The sequence below is a fragment of the Ammospiza caudacuta genome, chromosome 3 (assembly GCF_027887145.1).
Source record: "Ammospiza caudacuta isolate bAmmCau1 chromosome 3, bAmmCau1.pri, whole genome shotgun sequence".
Taxonomy (NCBI): Eukaryota; Metazoa; Chordata; class Aves; order Passeriformes; family Passerellidae; genus Ammospiza; species Ammospiza caudacuta.
In genome coordinates, this window is record NC_080595.1 from 118960930 (window position 1) to 118987354 (window position 26425).

The 26425-nt window shown below is 60.1% G+C and overlaps 1 protein-coding gene across 1 annotated transcript; it reads left to right on the plus strand.

Moving 5' to 3' along the window:
• Nucleotides 1-26: 26 nt before the first annotated feature.
• Nucleotides 27-9131, plus strand: MPV17 (mitochondrial inner membrane protein MPV17). Its single transcript, XM_058802382.1, has 7 exons — nucleotides 27-124; nucleotides 4615-4730; nucleotides 5047-5139; nucleotides 5360-5455; nucleotides 7173-7205; nucleotides 8400-8452; nucleotides 8537-9131. Exons 1-7 carry the CDS (start codon nucleotides 52-54, stop codon nucleotides 8604-8606), a joined length of 534 nt encoding a protein of 177 aa, XP_058658365.1. The 5' UTR covers nucleotides 27-51; the 3' UTR covers nucleotides 8607-9131.
• The last annotated feature ends 17294 nt before the right edge of the window (nucleotides 9132-26425 follow it).

Here is a 26425-nt window from a genome sequence, read left to right on the forward strand (position 1 = left end):
CGCGACACGCGTCACCGCGACACGCGTCACCGCGCCGCGACGCGCGGGGCCATGGCGGCGCTCCGGAGGGGCTGCGGGCGGCTGCTGGCGCGGCGGCCCGGGGCGGCGCAGGCGCTCACGGCCGGTAAGGGACGGGCCCGGGCCCCGCGCCCTCGGACCCCCGGCCCCGCACACGGACCCCCCGGAACACTGCCCGGGCCCCGCTCACAGCACGCAGCCCCTGCCCCGGAACACTGCCCGTAACCCCGCTCCGGGCACACAGACTGCTCCCCGTACCCCGCTCCCGGCACACAGCCTGCGCCGGAACACTGCCCCTGCCCCGGAACATTGCCCGTACCCCTCCCCCGGAACACTCCCGGTACCCCGCTCCCCGCGCATAGCCTGCTCCGGCACACTGCCCGTGTCCCGCTCCCGGCACACAGCCTGCCCCGCACACAGCCCCTGCCCCGCACACAGCCTGCCCCGCACACAGCCCCTGCCCTGCCCCGCACACAGCCCCTGCCCTGCCCCGCACACAGCCCCTGCCCCGCACACAGCCCCTGCCCCGCATACAGCCCCTGTCCTGGCACACAGCCCCTGCCCCGCACACAGCCCCTGCCCCGCCCCGCACACAGCCCCTGCCCTGGCACACAGCCCCTGCCCTGCCCTGGCACACAGCCCCTGCCCTGCCCCACACACAGCCCCTGCCCTGCCCTGGCACACAGCCCTTGCCCTGCCCTGCACACAGCCTGCCCCGCACACAGCCCGTCCCGCACACAGCCCCTGCCCTGCCCTGGCACACAGCCCCTGCCCTGCCCCACACACAGCCCCTGCCCTGGCACACAGCCCCTGCCCTGCCCCGCACACAGCCCCTGCCCTGCCCTGGCACACAGCCCCTGCCCTGGCACACAGACTGCCCTGCACATGCTCCTCCTGGCTGCCCCTCCTTGCCACAGCCACAGCCTGCCCTGACACACACCCCTTGCCCTGTGCAGGCACCGTCACAGTGCAGGAGGCAGGGCAGGAGGTCTTCAGTGCCTCAGGGATCTGACTTTGGGGGAGAAGGTGCTGCCATGGCCTGGGCTCGGCAGGGACCCTGCGTGTCACACCAGGGAGGGGCCCTGACCCGCTCCCAGCTCAGGACAGCTCTGTCAGGGCTCTGTGCTGGAGCCAGAGCGCTCGTGGGGACTGTCAGGAGGCGCAGCCCTCACACCCAGACCCGGGGGGACGCTGTCCCAGGCCCCCCTCACCTGGAGGGATGGATGCTGAGCTGTAGCCCTGGGCAGTCACAAGTCACAGCAGGGGCTGTGCTGCGGATGGGTGGGAGCTGGGGGGTCCCTGTGTGCTCCTTGCTGCCCCCCCTGCTGCAGCCCCCCTGCCACCCCCGCCCTGACTGTCTCTGCTGAACCGGGGGTGCCCTGCTGAGCTGGGGGCTCTGGGGTGCCCTGCTGAGCTGGGGGCTCCCCTCCCTGTGCAGCCCCTGGCTCTCAGCCCCGATGGCAGCAGGGGGGTGGCACGGTGCCCCCCGCGCCTGGGGCACTGCCAGGCCGCTTAGCTGTTCCCGCTGTTATTTTTATCGGCTGTCACGGAGACGATTGCTGGCAGCACGGCCCGCTGTGCTTGGCGAGAGGCCGGGGCAGAGCTGTGAGGGGCTGCCCGGGGCTGGCGCTGCCCTCGCCTCCCCTGCCGGCCTGGCCCCGAGCTGGCTCCGGCCTCGGCTGTGCTCTGCCTGCTGCTGCTTCACTGGGAGCTGTGGCACAGCCCTGCCCAGGGCTCTGCCCGCCTGCAGGGCTGGGCACGGCCTCTGTGCGTGCTGGGCTCCTGCTGGACACGGCCGCACCAGCCTGGGGCTGGGCTCTCCCTGCTCGGCTCTCCCTGCTCCAGCCATGAGGGCAGGAACGCTTCTGCTCCCCTTGCTCCTGCTCTCCTCACTCCTGCTCCCCTCACTCCTGCTCCCCTCACTCCTGCTCCCCTCACTCCTGCTCTCCTCACTCCTGCTCTCCTCACTCCTGCTCTCCTCTCCCCACTCCCTCGCTCCTGCTCCCCTCACTCCTGCTCTCCTCACTCCTGCTCTCCTCACTCCTGCTCTCCTCACTCCTGCTCTCCTCACTCCTGCTCTCCTCACTCCTGCTCTCCTCGCTCCTGCTCCCCTCACTCCTGCTCTCCTCACTCCTGCTCTCCTCTCCCCACTCCCTCGCTCCTGCTCTCCTCGGAGCTCCCGCAGGTGATCCCCACCACGTCCAGGCTCAGCCCCTCACCTGCTGCCTGTGCAGTGTCCGTGCAGCTTCCCGTGCCCCGTGCCAGCTCCATCCCAGCCTCCAGCCTTGTCCTGCTGCTCCCAGGGACCCCCGTGCTGCCAGCTGGGGCCGCGCCAGGGCTCTGCTGGCAGCTGGCCGTGCCCTCTGTGCCCGGGCACCCTTGCTGGCCACGCTGCAGTCCCAGGGCTGAGGGTCAGCAGGGCTCTGCCTCCTGCATGCTGGGCCTGGGCCAGGCTGCCAGCAGGGCCTGCACACAGTGGGCAGCAGCAGCATGTGCCTGCAGCCGTGACCTGCTGTCCCCTGCCTGTGGAGAGCAGTGCCCGCCCTGCTGCTGCCAGGGCACCGCCATGGCCAAGGAGATGGAGGTGTCCTACTTAGATCTGGGCCCCGTTCAGAGTCCTCTGGCCGCAAGAACATGGACCTGGGGGTCGGCTTGGCACCCTGGGCATGGGGTTAGGCTGGGATGAAGGCTCCAGCCCCCACAGGAGCTGTGTTTGGGCAGTGCTGGTGGCACCAGGTTAGGCTGGGATGAAGGCTCCAGCCCCCACAGGAGCTGTGTTTGGGCAGTGCCAGTGGCATCCTGGGCACCAGGTTAGGCTGGGATGAAGGCTCCAGCCCCTACAGGAGCTGTGTTTGGGCAGTGCTGGTGGCACACGGGGTTAGGCTGGGATGAAGGCTCCAGCCCCACTCAGAGCTGTGTTTGGGCAGTGCTGGTGGCACACGGGGTTAGGCTGGGATAAAGGCACCAGCCCCTACAGGAGCTGTGTTTGGGCTGTGCCAGTGGCATCCTGGGCACCAGGTTAGGCTGGGATGAAGGCTCCAGCCCCACAGGAGCTGTGTTTGGGCAGTGCTGGTGGCACCCTGGGCAGGCACTGCTGCCGAAGTCACTGCTGGGGGCTGGATCTGGCTGCATCCCCAGCCCCAGGAAGGGATGCAGATGCACAGACAGCTCTGTCCCTCCCCACAGCCTCATCACTTGTGGGCACTGTACCCGGAGCCTTTGGCACTGGATGAGTAACAGCAGTGCCTGCTGTGGTCTCCATGAGAGCTGTGGCCCTGCTCCCTGCTCCTGGGAGTGCTGCTCCAAGGAATGCAGCTCTGGGGAATGCAGCTTTGGGAGTGCAGCTCCAGACAGTGCTGCTCCGAGGAATGCAGCTCTGGGGAATGCAGCTTTGGGAGTGCAGCTCCCAGGAATGCTGCTGTGCCAGCACCGGAGCTCTGGCTGTTCTGGCCTGGAGTCCCGTGCCTGCCTCCATCCCCTGCCCGGTGCCGTTGTGGCCCGCGAGCTGGAGGGGCTGCTCTGCCGTCATGGGGGGTGTGGGGGACAGACCCCCAGGTCCTGGCGCTGGTCGGGGGTGCGACATGGAGCCTGTGAAGCAGCAGTGGTGCTCTGTGGGGCGGCAGAACCCGGGCTGGCGCTGCCGGTGAGCTTCAGGGACCACCTGGCACGGCGTGGGGACAGGGAGCTGGGCCCTTATCCATGAGGAGCTGCTGACAAAGTCCCCAGGACAGGGCTGGTACCACAACCCCGGGGCCGTCAGGCAGGGGCTGCTGGGGCTGCGCCCCTCAGACCGAGGGTTTGCTGGGCCCAGGGCTCCCGAGGACGGAGCAGAGCGGCAGCGGGGCTGGAGACCTGCCAGGGAACCGTCCCGGGGGAGCGGGGAGAGGGAGCAGGAGCCGCCGGGGCCGGGGAGCAGCGGCAGGGGCAGCACCGGGCCAGCTGAGTTGCGTCGAAGGGGTCAGGGGTGTGGGATGGAGCGGGAGCTGCCAGAGCCCCAGCCGGGCAGCGCCACACCAGGACACTGATCAGGAACGGGGCCAGGAGCTGTGCCAGCTGCCGGCTGTGGTGAGGGGCTGGGGCAGCGGGGAGCACACACTGTGCCCAGCCCGGCTGGTGGGGCGGGGGACACGGGCAGGGAGGGCATCACAGTGGGCAGAGGCGGCCCGGGCAGAGAGCTGGTCTGCAGGGAGGGCATCGCAGTGGGCAGAGCCTGCCCGGTGCCCAGGGAGAGGCTGCGGTGGAGATCATGGGCAGCAGCTGGGCAGGCTCTGCTCTGAGAGCACCGTGGAGCCTGGCTGATGGGTCAGCCCCATGTCCAGGTGCAGCTGGACACCGTTTAGGGCAGAGATGCTGCAGTGAGAGCCCTGAGGCACTTGGCAGGGTGGGACTCCTGTGCCATGGGGTTTGGTGCCATGGGGTTTGGTGCCATGGGTTTGGTGCCATGGGGTTTGGTGCCATGGGTTTGGTGCCATGGGTTTGGTGCAGGCTGTGGCAGCTGCAGCTGGGACAGCCCCACCAGGGCTGAGCAGGCTCAGGCACCCTGGGCAGGGGGCACACGGGGGCCTGGCCTGCCTGAATGGGCCGTGCTGGTTGCAGGGGCCCTGATGGGAGCTGGGGATGTGATTGCACAGCAGCTGGTGGAGCAGCGGGGGCTGCATGGGCACCAATGCCCCCGCACCCTGAAAATGATGGGCATTGGCTTCTGCTTTGTGGTGAGTGGGGATGGACGGGGCGGGATCATGGCATGGGATCGTGGCATGGGATCGTGGCATGGGATAGTGGGGTGGGAGGGCTCCTTTAGCGGGGTGGGAGCCTGCTGAAGGTGCCTGGGGCGGTGGGCTGTGAGTTGGGCCATCCTGGTGCCACCTCCAGCAGCCATGGGCAGGGCCAGTTCCATGGAGCAGGAGCAGCATAGGATGAGCTTGTGTTTGTGGTCCAGAGCTGGAGCGGGGCCGTGTAACCAGCCCTGGAGGCCCCAGCCCTGACCCCTGAGGACAGAGGCTGCTCCTCACCCCCTGGCTCCTGCAGGGCCCTGTTGTGGGCAGCTGGTACAGGATCTTGGACTGGCTCATCCCAGGGAACACAAAAGTTGTGGCTGTGAAGAAGGTGATCCTGGACCAGGTTGGTGTGACGTGGCGAGGGTGCTCTGTGGGGCTGGGCTGTGGGCACAGGACAGGCCTGTGCCAGGTGTCCAGCCTGCTCTGGGAGCCCAGTGCCTGAGCTGGGCCCAGCCCAGTGCCACGGAGGGCCGGGTGGGCATTTTCTCAGAGGCTGCCCGTGGCCAGCCCGGCTCCAAGCACCACGAGCTCCTCATTCATCGGCCCGGGCTCCTCTCTGGCAGGGGGGCTTCGCTCCGTGCTTCCTTGGCTGCTTCCTGGCTGTCACAGGGGCCACCAACGGGCTCTCACTGCAGGAGAACTGGGCCAAGATCCAGCAGGTGAGTGCTGCTACTGCCCTGGGCACTGCGGGGCCCTGGCAGCTCCCCCTGGGCTGGCCCTGCTGGCTGCTCCCGTTTGTGTCCGTGCCCAGGCGTGGCGCCCACAGCCCTGGGGTGTTGGGTGCCCAGTGCTGCCAGTCCAAGTGCTGCTGCCAGGGCCAGTTCCTCTGGCACGGGTTCCTGTGGGCGACTGCTGGGTCCCACCTGGGCCAGACACGGGTGCCACGGGCGTGCCGTCCAGCCCTGCTCTGGCTGGGGCACCGGAGCAATTACCGAGATGACTCCCATTAACGGTAATTGCTGGAAACCGGTGTGGACACTGAGTCAGCGTGTGCAGGGTGAGTCACTGGGGAGCGGGTGCCCACCTGCCACAGGATGAGGCACCATGGGGTGGTCGTGTGGCTGCCAGGACAGCAACAGCCACACCAGCCTCTCTCCCTGGGGCTGCCTGTGAACGGCCCGGCCTGGCTGGAGCTCTGCCCCAGTGCCACCACCCTGGGTTCATTCCTCTGCAAGGGGACGTCCAGTCACCAGCCTGCCACACCTGGACTGCCAGCCTGGCTGGAGCTCTGCCCGGGTTCATTCCTCTGCATGGGCACCCAGTCACCAGCCTGCCACACCTGGACTGCCAGCACGTGCCCCTCGTCCTGCCCCAGAGTGCAGGAGGCAGATCCCGGGGCAGGATCACATCAGCTCTGCTTTCCTCAGGCTCTGTGCAAGCCACGGCCGGGGCATGGGCTGCTCTGAGCACCCTGACTGGGGCAGGATCACATCAGCTCTGCTTTCCTCAGGTTCTGTGCAAGCCACAGCCGGGGCATGGGGTGCTCTGAGCTCCCTGAGGGCACACGAGGACAGATCGTGGGCACGGGCAGCGCTCTGAGCACTCCATCCATCTTCCTCTGCTCATCCTGACCAGCTCATGCCGTGGATCTTGACATGCATGAGCACTCCATGAGCACTCCACCCATCTTCTGCTCATCCTGACCAGCTCATGCCGTGGATCTTGACATGCATGAGCACTCCATGAGCACTCTGTCCCTCTTGCCCTGGTCATCCTGACCAGCTCATGCCGTGGATCTTGCCTTGCCTTCCCCAGGGCATCCTGCTGTGGCTGGTGGTTGGTGCAGGCTGTGGCCCTGGGATCCCTGGCCTGGATGGGGGTGCTGGCTGGGCTGGAGCAGCGCTGGCAGCACCCTCAGCCCTGGCTGGGGGCGCATCCGCCTGTCCCCACGCAGAGGAAGCGTCAGCAGAGCATCCATCACCCCGGGCTGGGCTGCTGCCAGCGCCACCAGGAGCCTGCCCTGCCGGCTGAGTCACGGCCAGGCTGCCCGGGGACTCATCCTGTTGTCCTGGGACAGGGCTGGGACACGGCCAGGCTGCCCAGGGACAGGGCTGGGACACGGTCGTGGCTGTGGCACCAGGACACCGCAGCACCCTGGGCTCCCAGGCAGTGCCCAGCTCGGTGCCCTGCTCCGTCTCTGCTGCCCAGGAGGGGCCTGGGGAGCACTGAGCTGGGAAGGGCTCACAGCCCACCCTGGGGGACAAGCCGTGTGCCCTGGCTGTAGCACAAAGGGCTCTCGGGGGGGATGGCTCTGCTCACCCTCATGGCTGTGGAGGGCATGGCCAGGGCTGCAGGGGCTCCGTGCCCAGCAGTGGAGCTGGGCACCAGTGGCAGGGATGGGGCCCTCTGAGTGCTCATACCTCCTTTTCCTTCCAGGACTACATGGATGCCCTGGTGACCAATTACTGTGTGAGTGCTGGCACGTCCCTGCCCCTGTCCCTGTGCCTGTCCCTGTCCCTGCCCCTGTCCCTGTGCCTGCCCCTGTCCCTGTCCCTGTCCCTGCCCCTGCCCCTGTCCCTGTCCCTGCCCCTGTCCCTGCCCCTGTCCCTGCCCCTGTCCCTGTCCCTGCCCCTGTGCCTGTGCCTGCCCCTGTGCCTGTGCCTGCCCCTGTGCCTGCCCCTGCCCCTGTCCCTGTCCCTGCCCCTGCCCCTGTCCCTGTGCCTGCCCCTGTCCCTGTCCCTGCCCCTGTGCCTGTGCCTGCCCCTGTGCCTGCCCCTGCCCCTGTCCCTGTCCCTGCCCCTGTCCCTGCCCCTGTCCCTGCCCCTGTCCCTGTCCCTGCCCCTGTGCCTGTGCCTGCCCCTGTGCCTGCCCCTGCCCCTGTCCCTGTCCCTGCCCCTGCCCCTGTCCCTGTGCCTGCCCCTGTCCCTGTCCCTGCCCCTGTGCCTGTGCCTGCCCCTGTCCCTGCCCCTGCCCCTGTCCCTGTCCCTGCCCCTGCCCCTGTCCCTGTGCCTGCCCCTGTCCCTGTCCCTGCCCCTGTGCCTGCCCCTGTCCCTGTGCTTGTCCCTGCCCCTGTGCCTGTGCCTGCCCCTGTCCCTGTCCCTGCCCCTGTCCCTGTCCCTGCCCCTGCGCCTGCCCCTGTCCCTGCCCCTGTCGCTGCGCCTGCGCCTGCGCCTGTCCCTGTCCCTGCCCCTGCCCCTGTGCCTGTCCCTGCCCCTGCCCCTGTCCCTGCGCCTGTCCCTGCGTCTGCCCCTGTGCCTGCCCCTGTCCCTGTGCTTGTCCCTGCCCCTGTCCCTGTGCCTGCCCCTGTCCCTGTGCCTGCCCCTGCCCCTGTCCCTGCCCCTGTGCCTGCCCCTGTCCCTGTGCTTGTCCCTGCCCCTGTCCCTGCCCCTGTCCCTGTGCCTGCCCCTGTCCCTGCCCCTGTCCCTGTGCTTGCCCCTGTCCCTGTGCCTGCCCCTGTCCCTGTGCCTGCCCCTGCCCCTGTCCCTGTGCCTGTCCCTGTCCCTGTCCCTGCCCCTGCCCCTGTCCCTGTGCCTGTCCCTGCCCCTGCCCCTGTCCCGTGGGGCTGCCGTGGGCTCTGTGGGGCACCCTGAGTGCCAGGCAGGGCTGGCTGTGGGACAGGGACCCTGGCAGGGCTCCTCACCTCTCCTCCCCTTCTCTGCCCAGATCTGGCCACCCGTGCAAATTGCCAACTTCTACTTTGTGCCTCTGCAGCACAGGTAGGGTTGTGGCCCTGGTGCCCTGTCCCTGCCCCCTGAGCTGGCAGCTGCAGACCCTGTCCCCTGTGTCCCCTCTGTGCCCAGGCTGGCTGTTGTCCAGTGTGTTGCCATCGTCTGGAACTGCTACCTGTCCTGGAAGGCGAATCGGATGTGAGGCAGGAGCCGAGTCCCGTGGCAGTGCCCAGCTGAGCCCTGCGTGATCCCACAGGAACCCCGAGCCCTGGCAGTGCCCAGCTGAGCCCTGGCAGTGGGCACACGTGGCATGTGCAGGCTGGGGCACGCAGGGTCCTGCAGTAGCCCCCCTGCTCCTCTCTCAGGGGAGCACCATCCCCTATGGGCACAGCTGCCCTGGGCAGGGGATGGTGCCAGGACAGGCCTGGCTCTGCTCACCGTGCTGTGCAGCAGCTCTGCCCTCCTGTGCTCAGCCTTTCCCAGCCCTGCCCACAGCGTGCTCCTGCCCCGAGTGGCACTCAGACCTTCCCCATGGCTCATCCCAGGGAAGAGAACAGTGCAAGCGGGGCAGGGCTGGCCCTGGCTGTGCCAGGGGCACAGAGCTGGGCACTGCAGGCTGGGCGTGCTCCCCCTGAACACAGGGTTTGCTGTGCCTCTGCTGTGGGCAGGCAAAGCATCAATAAACAGAACCTTCACTTCTGATTGCCACGGCCCTTGTGGCCCGGCGTGTCCCCAGGTGCTGAAGGCGCAGTTCTGGAGCAGCTGTTCTGTTCTGTTCTGTTCTGTTCTGGTTCAACAGCTCCTCTCTGCCTCATCTCGAGGCACCCAGCATGGGCAGGGGGCTGCAGGCTGCTGGGGTGGGCTGCCCCAGGGCTGGAGAGGGGAGGGGGCTCTGGCACAGGGGGGATGGTGCTTTAGGGGTCATCAGGTCCTGCTGGAGCTGTTCCACGGGCTGTGATTGTGCCTCCACGGCTGCAGACCAGTGAAATGAGGTCCATGGAGCCAAATGATGCTGGGTGCACAGTTCCCCCAGGGCCAGGGCTTGCCTGATGCAGGGCAGTGCATCCAGGGAGGGTTCAGCAAGGGTTTGGGGTAGGGCTGGAGCTGGGTCTGGGCCAGGGCCACCACCCACCTGTGCCATGAATGAGATCCCCAGCCTGTAGTGCCCGAGAGAAGCTCCACGGAGCTGCTGCCACTGCCTGCTGCCCTTGGGCATGTGTAGCCACACCCTGGGGAGGTGTGTCCACGTTTAGGGATGTGTGTCCATGTCTGGGATGTGTGTCCATGTCTGGGATGTGTGTCCATGCCATGGGATGTGTGTCCATGTTTGGGGCTGTGTGTCCATGTTTGGGGATGTGTGTCCATGTTTGGGATGTGTGTCCATGCCCTGGGATGTGTGTCCATGCCATGGGATATGTGTCCATGTCTGGGATGTGTGTCCATGTCTGGGATGTGTGTCCATGTTTGGGGATGTGTGTCCATGTCTGGGATGTGTGTCCATGTCTGGGATGTGTGTCCATGCCCTGGGATGTGTGTCCATGTCTGGGATGTGTGTCCATGTTTGGGGATGTGTGTCCATGCCCTGGGATGTGTGTCCATGCCATGGGATGTGTGTCCATGTCTGGGATGTGTGTCCATGTTTGGGGATGTGTGTCCATGTCTGGGATGTGTGTCCATGCCCTGGGATGTGTGTCCATGTCTGGGATGTGTGTCCATGGTTGGGATGTGTGTCCATGCCATGGGATATGTGTCCATGTTTGGGATATGTGTCCATGTCTGGGATGTGTGTCCATGTCTGGGATGTGTGTCCATGTCTGGGATGTGTGTCCATGTTTGGGCTGTGTGTCCATGTTTGGGGATGTGTGTCCATGTCTGGGATGTGTGTCCATGCCCTGGGATGTGTGTCCATGCCATGGGATATGTGTCCATGTTGGGGATGTGTGTCCATGCCTGGGATGTGTGTCCATGTCTGGGATGTGTGTCCATGTCTGGGATGTGTGTCCATGTTTGGGCTGTGTGTCCATGTTTGAGGATGTGTGTCCATGTCTGGGATGTGTGTCCATGTTTGGGCTGTGTGTCCATGTTTGGGGATGTGTGTCCATGTCTGGGATGTGTGTCCATGTCTGGGATGTGTGTCCATGTCTGGGCTGTGTGTCCATGTTTGGGGATGTGTGTCCATGCCCTGGGATGTGTGTCCATGTTGGGGATGTGTGTCCATGCCCTGGGATGTGTGTCCATGTTTGGGGATGTGTGTCCATGTTTGGGATGTGTGTCCATGTTTGGGCTGTGTGTCCATGCCATGGGATGTGTGTCCATGTCTGGGATGTGTGTCCATGCCATGGGATGTGTGTCCATGTCTGGGCTGTGTGTCCATGTTGGGGATGTGTGTCCATGTTGGGGATGTGTGTCCATGTTTGGGCTGTGTGTCCATGTCTGGGATGTGTGTCCATGTTTGGGCTGTGTGTCCATGTCTGGGATGTGTGTCCATGCCCTGGGATGTGTGTCCATGTCTGGGATGTGTGTCCATGTTTGGGGCTGTGTGTCCATGTTTGGGATGTGTGTCCATGCCCTGGGATGTGTGTCCATGCCATGGGATGTGTGTCCATGTTTGGGGATGTGTGTCCATGCCCTGGGATGTGTGTCCATGTTGGGGATGTGTGTCCATGTTTGGGGATGTGTGTCCATGTTTGGGGATGTGTGTCCATGTTTGGGATGTGTGTCCATGGTTGGGGATGTGTGTCCATGGTTGGGGATGTGTGTCCATGCCCTGGGATGTGTGTCCATGTTTGGGGATGTGTGTCCATGTTTGGGGATGTGTGTCCATGTTTGGGGATGTGTGTCCATGCCATGGGATGTGTGTCCATGCTCTGGGATGTCTGTCCATGTCTGGGATGTCTGTCCATGTCTGGGATGTGTGTCCATGTCTGGGATGTGTGTCCATGCCATGGGATGTGTGTCCATGCTCTGGGATGTCTGTCCATGTCTGGGATGTGTGTCCATGTCTGGGATGTGTGTCCATGCCATGGGATGTGTGTCCATGTTTGGGGATGTGTGTCCATGCCATGGGATGTGTGTCCATGCCCTGGGATGTGTGTCCATGCCCTGGGATGTGTGTCCATGTTTGGGGATGTGTGTCCATGCCATGGGATGTGTGTCCATGTTGGGGATGTGTGTCCATGTTGGGGATGTGTGTCCATGTCTGGGATGTGTGTCCATGTTTGGGCTGTGTGTCCATGCCCTGGGATGTGTGTCCATGCCCTGGGTTGTGTGTCCATGCCCTGGGATGTGTGTCCATGTTTGGGATGTGTGTCCATGTCTGGGATGTGTGTCCATGTTTGGGGCTGTGTGTCCATGTCTGGGATGTGTGTCCATGCCATGGGATGTGTGTCCATGTCTGGGATGTGTGTCCATGTCTGGGATGTGTGTCCATGTTTGGGGATGTGTCCATGCTCACCCTACAGTGGCAGCACGTGCACACAATGTCCCACACACACACAGTGTCCAGCTCCCACAGTGTCTCTGCTCATCACATCCACGCCCTCCAAGTGGATCTGGTGGCCCCACGATGGATCTGGTGGCACCACAGTGGATCTAGTTGCAGCACGGTGGGTCTGGTGGCACCAAGGTGGATCTGGTAGCACCAAGGTGGATCTGATGGCACCATGGTGGATCTGGTGGCACCACGGTGGTTCCTCTCAGCTCTCTGCAGCCCTGGTCCCCTCACCTGCACTGCTGCAGCCCCACACAGCTGGACAGAGCCATCCCCTTGCTGCAGCACCCCCTGGGCTCTGCCAGCGTGGCCTTCAGGAGGGTATTCACCATCTGCCCTCCTCCCTCCTCATCCTCCCCACAGTCTGGTTCTGTGCTGAGCCGGCTCTGGGGCTGCTCCAGCCGGGTGGGTGCAGCCTGGCACACAGAGGGGGCAAACGCTGCCCAGGCCTGGGGGGTGAGGCAGAGACAGGAGGGGCTGCAGCTGCAGCCCTTTGCCCCCCAGCAGTGCTCGGTGCAGCAGCGCAGGGCTGGGGCTGCGTGACACACAGGGATGGGCACCAGTGCCTGGGGGCCCGGCTCTGTGCAGGGCTCAGGCTCTGTGTGGGGCTGGGTATCACACAGGGATGGGCACCAGTGCCTGGGGGCCCGGCTCTGTGCAGGGCTCAGGCTCTATGTGGGGCTGGGTATCACACAGGGATGGGCACCAGTGCCTGGGGGCCCGGCTCTGTGCGGGGCTCAGGCTCTGTGTGTCACACAGGGATGGGACATGCACTGATGGCACCATTTCCTCGGAGCCCCCGTTCTGTGCGGGGCTCAGGCTCTCTGCAGCCAGCGGGGTGGGTGCTGGGGGTGGCAGGGATTTGCAGCTCTGAGCGCTGAGCCTCTTGCAGCTCCCTCTGGTCGTGCAGGGGGCTCTCTGTCAGCAGAGAGAGCGCTGCGAGCACGGCAGGAGCCACGTGGAACGGGCCACTCGTCCCCAGGGGCAGCGGGCGCAGCAGGGGCTGCAGCCGGGGCTCGGGGTGAGCGCGGCCCCTGCCGAGGGCTCTGCCCCGCCGCCGCGGGAGCGGGGCCGGTGCCAGCCCTCGGTGCCAGCCTTCGTGCCGGATCGCGTCACGGGGCACGGCACCGTGTGCTGCTCGCTGCGGGCAGGGCCGTGCCCGCCACCCCCGTGCCCCGGGCTGGGACACACCGTGCCAGGGCCGGGTGAGCCCCGGGTGAGCTCTGCCCCGCTGGTCCGGCTCTGCCCCGCTGGTCCGGGCTGTGCCCCACTGATCCGGGCTGTGCCCCACTGATCCGGACTGTGCCCCACTGATCCCGGCTGTGCCCCACTGATCCGGGCTCTGCGAGCTGATCCCGGCTCTGCCCCACTGATCCCGGCTCTGCCCCACTGATCCGGGCTGTGCCCCACTGATCCCGGCTCTGCCCCACTGATCCCGGCTCTGCCCCACTGATCCGGGCTCTGCCCCACTGATCCGGGCTCTGCGAGCTGATCCCGGCTCTGTCCCGCTGGTCCGGGCTGTGCCCCACTGATCCCTGCTCTACCCCACTGATCCGGGCTGTGCCCCACTGATCCGGGCTCTGCCCCACTGATCTGGGCTCTGCCCCGCTGGTCCGGGCTGTGCCCCGCTGATCCCGGCTCTACCCCACTGATCCGGGCTCTGCCCCACTGATCCCGGCTCTGCCCCACTGATCCGGCCCCTGCAGCACCGGCGCTCGGTGTCAGCTCGGCTGCGCTCGGCTGGCAGCGTGCGGGGCACTCGGGGGGCTGCTGGCACCATGAGGGGCACTCGGGGAGAATGCCAGCTGTGCGGTGCACTCGCGGGGCTGCTGGCACCATGCGGGGCACTCGAGGGGCTGCGGGCAGGGGTGTGGATCACTCGGGGGGAGTGCCAGCAGTGCGGCGCACTCGGGGGGCTGCCAACAGGAGTGAGGAGCCCCAGCAGCCACCTCACCGTTTGGCAGCGGTGCCGGTGCCCCGACGGAACACCCTGCATCGAGCGCGGCGCTGCCAGCTCCGGTGCCTCCATCCTATGACTCACAGGACTTGGCCGGCGCCGCCGCTGCGCTCGGGGCGTCTGCGGCCCCGGCCCGCGCTCTGACCTCGGCACCGCCCTGCCCGGACACCGAGCCAGGGCCGGGATGGGGGTCCCACCGTGACCGCCCCGTCCCCGCCTCCGCCCCGGGATCCCCCCTCCGTCCCGGCCCCGGTGCCGCCCCTGCTCGGCGCGGCCGTTCCGCCCGGGAACGCGAGGATTCCACGCCGAGAAGCCGCGGCTCAGCCCGGTACAGCTCACTGCGGGCTCACCGGGGGCTCACCGGGAGCTCACCGGCCCCGGTGCCCCAGCGGGTCCCGGCCGTTCAGCACCGCGGACAGCGGCGGAGAACGAGGCTGGAGATGCGGCAGAGCCGCGAGAGGGTTCGGGGGAACCGGGGAAACCGGGGCACCGGGGAAGCGAGGGTTAGCACGGCCCGAGGCACCTGCTCTCACCGGCCCCCGGGCCCGCCGTGCCTCTTTGGTGCGCGGCAGAGCAGAACCGGAGGGGCGGCTCCCGACACCGAGGAGAGCGGGCTCTGCCGCTCCCGCTCCTCGTCCCGCAGCCCGTCCCGCCGCCGGGGGCCCGCTCCCCGCCGCTCCGGTGCCCCCCGGTCCCCCGCCCCCGCCGCCCGGTGCGTGCCCGGCGCTGACGTCAGCCCGGGCTCCCGGGCCCATATAACCCCGGGCCGCGCCGCCGGCTCAGCTCCCGCGGGACCAATCGCGCTCTCCGCGCCGCCGGCACCGGCACCGGCACCGGCAGGAACAGGGCACAGCGCACCGGGTACGGGCCGGGGCTCGGGAACCGGGCAGGGGCGGCACCGGGGCCGGGGAGCGCGGAGGGGACGGGACGGGGCGGCCGGGAACGGAGGGGCCGCGGTCCCCGTCGGGCCTCCGCCGCCGCCCCGCTCTCTGCCGCGGCGCTGAGCCCCTGCCCCGCAGGTGCGGAGGGACCGAGGATGCGGCGGGCACTGCTCACCCTCCTGCTGCTGCTCGCCCGCCCGCCGCCCGCCGCCGCCCGCCCCGCCACCACCGACGGCTCCGTCCCGGCGGCCGCGACCGGCGATCGGGACCCGCAGCTGTGGCCGCCGCTGGCGCCGCCGCCCCCGGGGCCGTGGCGAGGGCGGCGGGACGAGCCGCCGCTCTCCATCGACCTCACGTTCCACCTCCTGCGGCACCTCCTGCTGCTCGCCCGCGCCCAGAGCCAGCGCGCCCGCGCCGACTCCAACCGCCGCATCCTCGACGCCGTGGGGCGCTGAGCCCCGGACACCCCGAACCCTCCCGGACACCCCGGACACGCCCCGGGACATCCCGAAACCCCCCGGACCCGCCGGGGCTGCGCCGCCTCCAGCTGCCGCCTCGGCCTCCGCGCTGTGAGCGCTCGGCACCGGCACCGGCACCGGCACCGGCACGGGCTGAGCCCGCCGCGAGCGGGAGCGGCACCGGCAGCGGCCCCGGGACCGTCCTGCAGCGGTTTTGTAATAAAACGTGGTGGAAACCGAGGCGTGAGCGAGTGCGGGGCAGCTGGGGCTGTGCAGGGCCAGGGACTGGGCAAACTGGGAATGGGCTCAGTGAGAATGGGGAACGGGGAAAGAGGCTCAGTGGGAACGGGGAAAGGGGCTCAGTGGGAATGGGGAATGGGGAGAGGGGCTCAGTGGGAATGGGGAACGGGGAAAGGGGCTCAGTGGGAATGGGGAATGAGGGATAGGCTCAGTGGGAATGGGGAACGGGGAAAGGGGCTCAGTGGGAGTGGGGAAAGGGGCTCAGTGGGAATGGGGAGAGAGGCTCAGTGGGAATGGGGAACGGGGAAAGGGGCTCAGTGGGAATGGGGAATGGGGAGAGGGGCTCAGTGGGAATGGGGAACGGGGAAAGAGGCTCAGTGGGAACGGGGAAAGAGGCTCAGTGGGAATGGGGAGAGAGGCTCAGTGGGAATGGGGAGAGAGGCTCAGTGGGAATGGGGAATGAGGGAATAGGCTCAGTGGGAATGGGGAATGGGGCTCAGTGGGAATGGGGAATGGGGAGAGAGGCTTAGTGGGAATGAGGGAATGAGGGAATAGGCTCAGTGGGAGTGGGGAAAGGGGCTCAGTGGGAATGGGGAACGGGGAAAGAGGCTCAGTGGGAACGGGGAAAGAGGCTCAGTGGGAATGGGGAGAGAGGCTCAGTGGGAATGGGGAATGAGGGAATAGGCTCAGTGGGAATGGGGAAAGAGGCTCAGTGGGAATGGGGAACAGGGAAAGAGGCTCAGTGGGAATGGGGAATGAGGGATAGGCTCAGTGGGAATGAGTGAGTGGGGTCACCAGGAACTGGGAATGGGCCAATCGGGAATGAGGAAGGGGCCCACCAGGGATGGGGAAACAACTTCACTGGGAGTGGCGGAATGGGTTTACTGGTAAGGGACAAACAGACTCACTGGGAATAGGGAAAGGGCTCACTGGGAAGGGACCAAGGGCTCAGGACAGGGTGAGCTGGGCCAGGGCTGGGTAGGAGCAGCACAAAAATCCCGCAGGCCATGTGTGTGCTGTGTGTCAGGAGTGACACACGGCGTCCTTCAGGGGGAGGAGATGCTCACAGCCCCCGGTGTGGGAGCAGAGGGAAGCAAATGGGGCAGAGGGATGGGAACAAGGGGTCCTCACGCCCCCTGAGCCAGGCACAGGGGGCTGCACCCACTGCCCAAAGGTGGGACACGAGCAGGGAAAGTCCCTCCCCAGGATGGGGGAGCTGCAGGAGGGACAGACAGACAGACACAGGCCATTGTGGGGGACGTGGCCAAACCCACGTGGGAGCTCCAGGAGTGGGGGGAAGCCCTGAGGGACCCTCGGTGCTGCTGGGTGGGTCAGGGCTGGAGTTGTGGGTGGGATGGGGCACTGTGGTGGGCTCTGGTTCTTGAGGACAGAGATGAAGCTGCTGAGGCAGCTGGGGGAGGTTCAGGCTCCTGCTGGGGGGCCCTGGCCCTCACCGGGGTCTCCAGCTTGGCCTGTGGAGGTGTCCCTGCCTGTGGCCATGGATGGGACTGGATGTCCCCACCAAACCAGGCAGAAATTCCTTGATAACATCCCAACAGCTGCAGGAAGGGCAGCAGGGCAGGGCTGGAGCACAAGTGCTGCTCCTGATGGGGTCCCTGGCAGGACGTGGGGAAGTGGCAGCGGTGGGGTCGGTGCTCAGGGGTGCAGGCAGCACTGAGGGGGTGCAGCCATCCCCCCCCACAGCAGCTGCTCTCAGTGCCCCCCTGGCTCTGCTCCAAGGGACAAAGGAGCGGGGAGCACGGCCTTGGCAACGAGCTCAGGGCTGGAGATCCCCACTGCAGGCCCTGCTCCAGCTGCGGCCTCTGGCACTGAATGGGGAAATTCCCCCAGAGCCTGGAGCTGGAAGGCCGTGCTGGCCAGAGGGATCGTGGTGGGACAGTCGCTCCCAGGAGACATCTACCCCAGCCTGGACAGGGACAGGGACAGGGACAGGGACAGGGACAGCCTCCTTCAGCCAGCCCTGACAGCAGGGCTGGGGCTGGTGGGGATGTGGCCCCATCACCTTCTCTGCATGCCAGAGTGTCCTTTGGCACCGCTGGGGAGGGATCTGCTGTGCCAGCTGTGCCAGCTGTGCGGGTGTTTACTGACAGAATGGAGATGGGAAATGGGGGCACACTGTGGGCACTGCCATGAAGGCACTGGAAAACAATCCACTGCCTCCAGAAAACCAGACTGGGAGCTCTCCCTTGGGCCCTGCCATTGGGCTGAGGACAGGAAGAGATATTAAATAAATAAAAATAAAACAAAAAATAAAAATAAAAGTAAAATAAAAAACAAAACAATAATAAAATAAACAAAAATAAAAGAAAAATAAACGTGAAAATTTGAAATAAAAATAAAAATGAAATAAAAATAAAAATAAACACAAAAACTAAAACCAAAACTAAAACTAAAATAAAAATAAAACAAAATAAAAATAAAAATAAAAATAAAAATAAAAATAAAAATAAAAATATTTATACTGACTCAAAACCTGCCTTTGGCATAGCCCATGCTTGTGGAACAGTTTGGGACCAGCAAGGAGCTTTGACCTCACAGGGGAGCTCAGAAAAATTTGTAGCTGAAATTCCAAAGACAGGGAAAGCAGTTCTTCAGACAAAGAACATCACAATAATGCACTGCACAGCCCCCCAGAATAAAAGAATCCAAATATTGAAAAGGGAAACAGAAGAGCAGATCCAGCAGTGGAAGAAGCTGCATTGAGGAAACCAAATTGTGAAGGAGCTTGGATTCCACAAACCTGTGTAGATTCACCTCCTAGAAATCGTACCAAAGGAGAGAAACAAAGAGGGGAACAGCTTGACTTTACTAGAAATAAGGGTGTGGAAAACACCTTGGAAAGCTGCTCCTGGACATAATGGAAATCCAGCTTAAAAGGCTGCATCAAGAGACACAGGCAGGAGCAGATGCATCCCTGCTTTCAGCAAAACATATTTCGGTTGCAAGATGTGAAGTTTTGCAGACAGAGTAGTTAAAAATTTATCCTTTGCTGTGTTTATCACCCCAAAACAAGAGAGAAAATACAGGGAGGAAGCACAAAGCAAGGAATAACCCCTGAGAAACATTGGAAAATGGATTTTACAGAATCACCCAGCTGCAATTAATGAAATCATTTATTGGTGTTCATCAGGCACTTTTCTGGTTGGCTGGTGTTGCCAAACATTTCATATTCCTGGAAAAAAGGCCTTGGGAGCCCAAGTCTGTTTGTGGGATAGAGCAGCCTCAAGCTGCACCAGGGGAAACATGGGTTGATTATCAGGAAAAAGTTCTTTACAGAAAGGGCAATAAAGTTTCGGGACCCAGGACATTGCTCTGGCTGCCCTGGGTGAGTCCAGACCCTGGCAGGGGCTCAGAGACCTTGGCACAGAGTCAGAAACACCAAAACCACCCGTGTGTTCTATTTTAACCATGGAAACAATTCCCAGCTTTGTGTGAGGAGTTACAGGCCACAAGGGTTTGAGTAGAATGACAGTGAATTTGTCACAGGGTGAAAAAGTAGAATTTTGGGAGTTTAGAATGGGGGTTCAGGAGGCAAGATGGAGGAATCTGGGCATGTCCTGTCCTTCTTCTCCTTCTTCTTGTCCTCCATCTTCTGCTGTGATGGTGGCACTTCTGGATTGGATTAGAGCAGAGACAGACTGTCTAACGTAGGTGATAGGTATTGGGAAGTAATTGTAAATTAAGTACAGGTAGATTTTAGTATAAAAAAACTAACACTACTCCAAGGGCAGGGACTGTGCCACAACCCAACCTGCAGGACAGATCTCAGCAGGTCAGAGAAATAATGGAGAGATAAGAGAAAATAAACAACCTTGAGAACCAGAGCTGAGGAATCCTGACTTCTTAATCGAGCGTGGGGCTGGGAAAAAAAGACTCCTTAATACCTCAGGAGCCATTCCAGCAGCAACAAACCCAAGAATAAAGTTCTGGAATGCTCTGCCCAGGGAGGTGGTGGAGTCCCCACCCCTGGGTGTGTTTAACAAAGCCTGGATGTGGCACTGGGGGCCAGGGTTGAGCTGAGGGGTTGAGGATGGATGGGACTCAATGGAATTGGAGGTCTCTCCCAACCTGGTCATTCTGTGAATTCTGTGAATTCTATGAATTCTGTGAAATCTGTGATCCTGTGAAATCCGTGAATTCTGTGAATTCTGTGATTCAGTGAATTCTGTGAAATCTGCTGCAGAGTCCTGAACCTGGAGCAGAAAGATTAGAGATGTGGACAGTGCAGGATGGGCTTGGGTGCAGCATCCACCTGTAAAGAGGCGCCCTCAGCCAAGGGGAGCTGCAGGAGGCTCTGGAGAGAGATGATGGCAAATCCTGCATGGATGGGAGCAGCTCTGGGCAAGGTGGGGCCTGGAAAGCAGGAATGCAGTGCTGGCTGCCCCAATGCAGGAATGCAGTGCTGGCTGCCCCAATGCAGGAATGCAGCGCTGGCTGCTGCAAGACAGGAATGCAGCGCTGGCTGCTGCAAGACAGGAATGCAGCGCTGGCTGCCCCACAGCAGGAACGCAGCGCTGGCTGCACCAATGCAGTAATGCAGCGCTGGCTGCTGCAAGGCAGGAATGCAGCGCTGGCTGCCCCAATGCAGGAATGCATTGCTGGCTGCCCCACAGCAGGAATGCAGCGCTGGCTGCCCCAATGCAGGAATGCAGCGCTGGCTGCCCCACAGCAGGAATGCAGCGCTGGCTGCTCTAAAGCAGGAATGCAGTGCTGGCTGCTGCAAGGCAGGAATGCATTGCTGGCTCAGCGTGGGGAATGCATTGCTGGCTCAGCGTGGGGAATGCATTGCTGGCTCAGTGTGGGGCAGGATTAGGCAGAGCTCTGACCCCAACGTGGGCTCAGAGAGCAGAGCTGGAGGCTCTGGCAGAGCCCTGGATTCCTGTGAATGGATGTGATAGTAAAAGATTTTAAAATCACAGAAATTTTTGGGGAGCTATAAAGAAAGTAAGGCTTAGTGGGCCCTGTGAAATGTCAGTCCTTGTACCATGTGAAACTGCACCTGTGCAGTCAGTATAGGATAAATTATATAATTGTTAGAGGTGATTAGATATAATTATCGTTTAAAGAATCATGAGGAACTATGTTAGGGGTTTGAGGGGGATCACAAGAAACCCATGCTTGGATGAAATCAATGTATACAATGGAAGAATGTCAGTTTAATAATTAATATGTAAGTTATATAATGATAGAACATAAAACATGTTCAGCTGGAAACCATGGTGGGTCAGCTTTGGGTCTGTGCACCCCTGACACCCAGAGCTCTTCAATAAAAGCACCTGCATTTAATCATGCTGTGATTATGAGTTCCTGATGCTGACAGAGGGGCTGGCTCCAGGTGTGCTCTGGAATCCCTGAATGGATGGGCTGGCTCCAGGTGTGCTCTGGGAATCCCTGAATGGATGGGCTGGCTCCAGGTGTGCTCTGGGAATGCTGTGAATGGATGGGCTGGCTCCAGGTGTGCACTGAGATCCCTGAATGGATGGGCTGGCTCCAGGTGTGCTCTGGAATGCTGTGAATGGATGGGCTGGCTCCAGGTGTGCTCTGGGAATGCTGTGAATGGATGGGCTGGCTCCAGGTGTGCTCTGGAATGCTGTGAATGGATGGGCTGGCTCCAGGTGTGCTCCAGGTGTGCAGAGGCAGTGCTCTGTGCCTGTGGAGCCCTTTGGAAAGAGAGAGAGGGCTGTGAGCCCCTCAGGGATCCCTCAGGGAACATGGACAGGTGTCCTGGATTGCAAGGAATGTGTGTGTTCTATTGCCATCTCTGTCAGAGCTGGGGCACTTATTCTCTGTTCATGGGGCATTTTTCTTTATCCCTTACACACCAACCCTCCCTCCAGGAGATCTCTTCTGTTCATGGCCATTACTTATTAATTATCTTTTGTTCATGGGCCATTACTTATTAATTCTCTTCTGTTCATGGCCCAGTGAGTGTCCCTGCGTGGCTGACCCAGTTCCATCATCCCATGGGGAGATGCTCCGCCCAGGGGAGGAGCCAAGCATTCCTACCTGGGTACAATCTGAGGTTTGGGACACCCAGCAGCCTTTGCCCACCTCATTGCCAGAGGAGCAGCTTTCTTATATATTTTTATATATAAATATAATATATAATATATATATTATATATAACTTATATATATATATAATATATATATCTTATATATATATATCTTTTTATTATCTATATTGCATGTTTTTCCCCTAATTAAAACCTATTTTTATTTATTCCCTAATAAAAAACTATTATTCCTGCTCCCATATCTTTCCCTGAGAGCGTCTTAATTTCAAAACTATAATAATTCAGAGGGAGGGAGTTTACATTTTCTGTTTCAGGGGAGGCTCCTGCCTCAGAAAGTGGCAATAACGCAATGCGAAGCTCATCCACTCAGAGAACCCCAGTGAATATTGGAAAAGGCCTGGCTGACAATGAGAGAAAGTGGAAGATTTAGGTCCTGAAATCAGCCCTGAAGGGCGGTGGATTGCATCCAGCAAACAGGTGATAATTCCCCAACGCCTGCTGAGGAAAAAATGGGAGAGGGTCAACACAGGGGAACTCACTGGGAAATGGAGTCTCTGGCAGAAGCATTGAGGGTTTCAGAGTAAAAATTATAGTTCAAGTTTTGAGTGTAAAAATAACAGGTATCATAAAAAGCATCATTAAAAACTTTTAAACTCTTATTGTTTAAAGTTTATTAAACTTTTTGTTTAAAGAACAGCACACATCAAATCAGAGGGGCCACGCCCAGGACTGTCAGGAAAGGCAGCGGCCTGTGACTGAGTCCTGTGCTTCCTTACTAATTTATATTAATGATTAATATGCACTAGCCAACATCTCAGCTTTGGCAGCAAGGATTGTGTGTCAGAACAAAGAATGATAAGAGAAGTTCCTTATGACCCCACCACGTATTTTAAATACTCTCCAGGGAAAAAAGATTCATCAGAATATCTGGAACCACACCAAAATAATTTTTTCAGAAATTTCTCAGTAATTTCCTCAGAAATCATTAGCATACCTGTTTGTATTCAGGAGCTGTGATGAATATTGTTAGTTTCAGGAATATAACCTGGTCTGTGGGGTTACTGGGCATGCTTTGGGTAGAATCCCCCCTGCATCCAGCACTCCTCATAAAGCTGTGTTAGCTTTCCAGCCTGGCAAATTGGTTGGAGAGTTTATTTCCCAATTTTGTGTGACACCAGGGCTCTCCCCATTGCACCAACCAGAGCAGAGAATGATCAGGGTTTGTTAAAAGAAACAATTCCCAGACTGGGTGTCCCAGAAGGAATTTCTGCAGATGGTGAACACGGTTTACAGCAGAAATGGTGCAGGAAATGTCAAATTTTCACAGTTTATTTGGGAACTGCATCCCTCACGGGTCCCACAGTCCAGTGGAAGGCAGGAAGGATGAACCTGAGGGGCAAAGGGGCAAATACCCAAATTACAACAAGGGCAAATACCCAAATTACAACAAGGGCAAATACCCAAATTACAACAAAGGGGCAAATATACAAATTACAGCAAAGGGGCAAATATCCAAATTACAGCAAAGGGGCAAATATCAAGTTACAAGGTTATTCTGTTGCTTTTGACCTGTGGTTTTTTAAAATTAACATCCATCAAGCAGAGTTGGCTCTTATCTCCAAGCCAGAATGTTCTGATCAGTTTTTTGGCTCCTTTTAGAGCAAGCTCAACCCCCACAGAAACTTGTTGCAGTCTGGTTTTAAGAAGCCCTATTTTCCCTACAAGTGTGGCATTGGGGTTTGTTCTTGAAAAACTAAATATATTTATAAAATTTATAAAATTTATAAAAAAGGGGCAAATATACAAATTACAGCAAAGGGGCAAATATACAAATTACAGCAGAGGCAAATACCCAAATTACAACAAGGGCAAATATCCAAATTACAGCAAAGGGGCAAATATACAAATTACAATAAAGGGGCAAATACCCGAATTGCAGCAAAGGGGCAAATATCCAAATTACAACGAAAGGCTGCAGTGGGGCATTGCTTTGGCTGCTACAGGAGTGTCAGCCCCAGGTCAGAGCAGGAATGAGCACTCTGGAAACACCCTGGAAGGCAAAACCCCGTGCCCACGCGGAGATCAGGTGTGTGAGAGGCCACAAGGAAATATTCCAGTTCTCTCTCCCTGCCTTTATCCCATCCAGGCTGGAATCAGCCCCACCCTCCCCTCGGGTGCCCCTGGACAGTCCCTGCAGTGTGGGGAAGGGTTGGACACGGAAGGATGAGGCTGGCAAGGTGGGAAAGGTGGGAAAGGTGGGAAAGGGAGAAGATAGGTGGGAAGATGGGAAGGTGCTTTCCCAGGAGAGCTCAGGGTGTGCGCTGCAGGGAAAAGGGAGAAGGACAGGAACCAACCCCTGGATCCATGGCACGTGTGAAAAACATCCCTGAACCTGGACAGGATCCATGGAATTCACACCAAGCTGGAGACCTGAAGTTCCACTCAGACACAGAAGCACGTTCTTTAATTTTTTAATCTGTTTATGCAAATTAATTTTGCAAGTGAAGTACTTCTATAATAAGTTGCTACTTTATGGTGATCCATTATATAATATATTGTTATTTTATGGTGATCCACTATATAATATATTGTTACTATATAGTGATCCACTATATAATATAGTGTTACTTTATGGACATCCACTATATAATATATTGTTATTTTTTGGTGATCCATTATATATTGTTACTTTATGGTGATTCACTATATAATATGTTGTTACTTTACAGCTTGTCCAAAGGCTCAGGAAAATTCCAACTCCAGCAGTAAAACTGACGGATTTTCCCAGTGTCACAATCAGTCCTTTGGATTGGGAAATTTTAATTTCAGATTTAAATCTGACATTGCTCCTTAGTCCCAAATCCCTGTGAGGATTTTCCCTGGGGTCTAACCTAAGCCATGAGGAAGGTAATTGTCATTACAGGTGTGATGGATTGACCATGGCTGGACACCAGGTGCCCACCAGAGCTGCTCCATCACTCCCCCTCACTTGGACAGGGAAGAGAAAATACAAGAAAAGCTCATGGCCCAGGATAAGGACAGAGAAAGCTCACCCATTCCTGTCCTGGGCAAAGCAGACTTGATTTGGGAAAATTATTGAATTTATTTTAATTTTGTTTAATTGATTACCAATCACATCAGAGTAGGGTAACAAGAAGTAAAATAATTTCTTTAAAAAAAATTAAAAAGTAAAATAAAATAAATTCTAAAAATTCTGGGTTTTGTTCCTCTCACCCCCCTGCCCACCCCAGGCTCAGCTTCACTCCCTGCTCTGCCCCCGTCCCTCCCAGGGCTGCAGTGGGACAGGCTGGGGGTCACGCTCGGGCCCCTCGATTGCCTCCACCGTCGCAGGGGGCTCATCAATCCCTTCATCCTCCTGAGCCATTCCAACCCACCAGGAAAACCCGTCGCCCTTGCAGACAGACGTGACGCACGTGGGTCCAACTGGTCAGTGAATCCAAACACCATCACCAGAGTCCAGCTAGGGATTTACCCTTTGATAAACGATCTCCATAACACATTCCACGTGGGCACAACAGCAGGTGCAGCAAGTGGAGATAGACAAGAAGATAGACAAGAATTGTTTCTCACTCTCTCTGAGCTTTCTCCCAGCTTCCCAGATTCCAGAGTCCTGGACAGAGCTGTGTCTCTGTTCAGAGGATGCGTGATTGCCACGGGAGAGCAGCCCCTGCCCTGCTCAGGTGTGGGACAGGCACAGCCCTGTGCAGGCTGCTGCTTCCCTCGGGCTGGGGCCCCTCTCAGGCTGTGTGTGCCCTCCATGGGGACAGTCCCTCCATGGGGACAGTCCCTCAGGGGCTGCTGCAGCCTGAGCCCCCACAGGCTCACAGATCCCTCCCAGGACCCTGCCAGGACCTGCTCCTGCCTGAGCCCCCACAGGCTCACAGGTCCTGCCAGGACCCTGGGTGGGTCCTTGCTGCCCCCAGGCACCCCGGGCTGTGGGGAATCCCTGCTCCAGCTCTGGATCACCCCCTCTCGTTCCTGCTGCCCTGCTCTGACCTGGGGGCTGCAGGGCTGCTGCTCTCTCATGCCGTCGTTCCTCTCTGGCTGCACTTCCCTCCACACCAGAACTCTTCTTTCCTCCCTAAAATCATTGTCCCTGATAATGCACAATTGTCAGAGCGATGGGGGTCAGCACGGTCGGGACGGATGGAGATGAGAGATCTCTGCAGCCAGGACAGGAACTTGGGGTTCATTGCACAGGGCCTGGGTGCAGGGCCCTGCTGGGATTTGGGGTTCATTGCACAGGGCCTGGGTGCAGGGCCCTGCTGGGATTTGGGGTTTATTGCACAGGGCCTGGGTGCAGGGCCCTGCTGGGATTTGGGGTTTATTAAAGCAAAGGGCCTGGGTGCAGGGCCCTGCTGGGATTTGGGGTTTATTGCACAGGGCCTGGGTGCAGGGCCCTGCTGGGATTTGGGGTTTATTGCACAGGGCCTGGGTGCAGGGCCCTGCTGGGATTTGGGGTTTATTGCACAGGGCCTGGGTGCAGGGCCCTGCTGGGATTTGGGGTTTATTGCAAAGGGCCTGGGTGCAGGGCCCTGCTGGGATTTGGGGTTTATTGCACAGGGCCTGGGTGCAGGGCCCTGCTGGGATTTGGGGTTTATTGCACAGGGCCTGGGTGCAGGGCCCTGCTGGGATTTGGGGTTTATTGCACAGGGCCTGGGTGCAGGGCCCTGCTGGGATTTGGGGTTTATTGCACAGGGCCTGGGTGCAGGGCCCTGCTGGGAGCTGCAGCCACAGCTCAGAGCAGGCCCGAGAGAAGAGAGGGGGAGAGAGGATGGGAGGGTGAGAGAGTAAAAGCACAAGAGAGTAAAAGGGGTAAGAGAGTAAAAGGCAAGAGCTAAGAGGCAAGAGGGGCAAGAGCTAAGAGAGTGAGGTCCCATTACAATACAACAAATCTTCTTCTGTGTTGAATATTCTGATTCTCACTAACCAATCTA

What these genes read in the sequence shown, in the direction of transcription:
- MPV17 (XM_058802382.1), top strand. Translation starts at nt 52, where the DNA reads ATGGCGGCGCTCCGGAGGGGCTGCGGGCGGCTGCTGGCGCGGCGGCCC. An exon ending in AGAAGGTGATCCTGGACCAG is followed by an intron (nt 5,140 to 5,359) that starts GTTGGTGTGACG and finishes CCTCTCTGGCAG; the next exon opens with GGGGGCTTCGCTCCGTGCTT. An exon ending in ACTGGGCCAAGATCCAGCAG is followed by an intron (nt 5,456 to 7,172) that starts GTGAGTGCTGCT and finishes TTTTCCTTCCAG; the next exon opens with GACTACATGGATGCCCTGGT.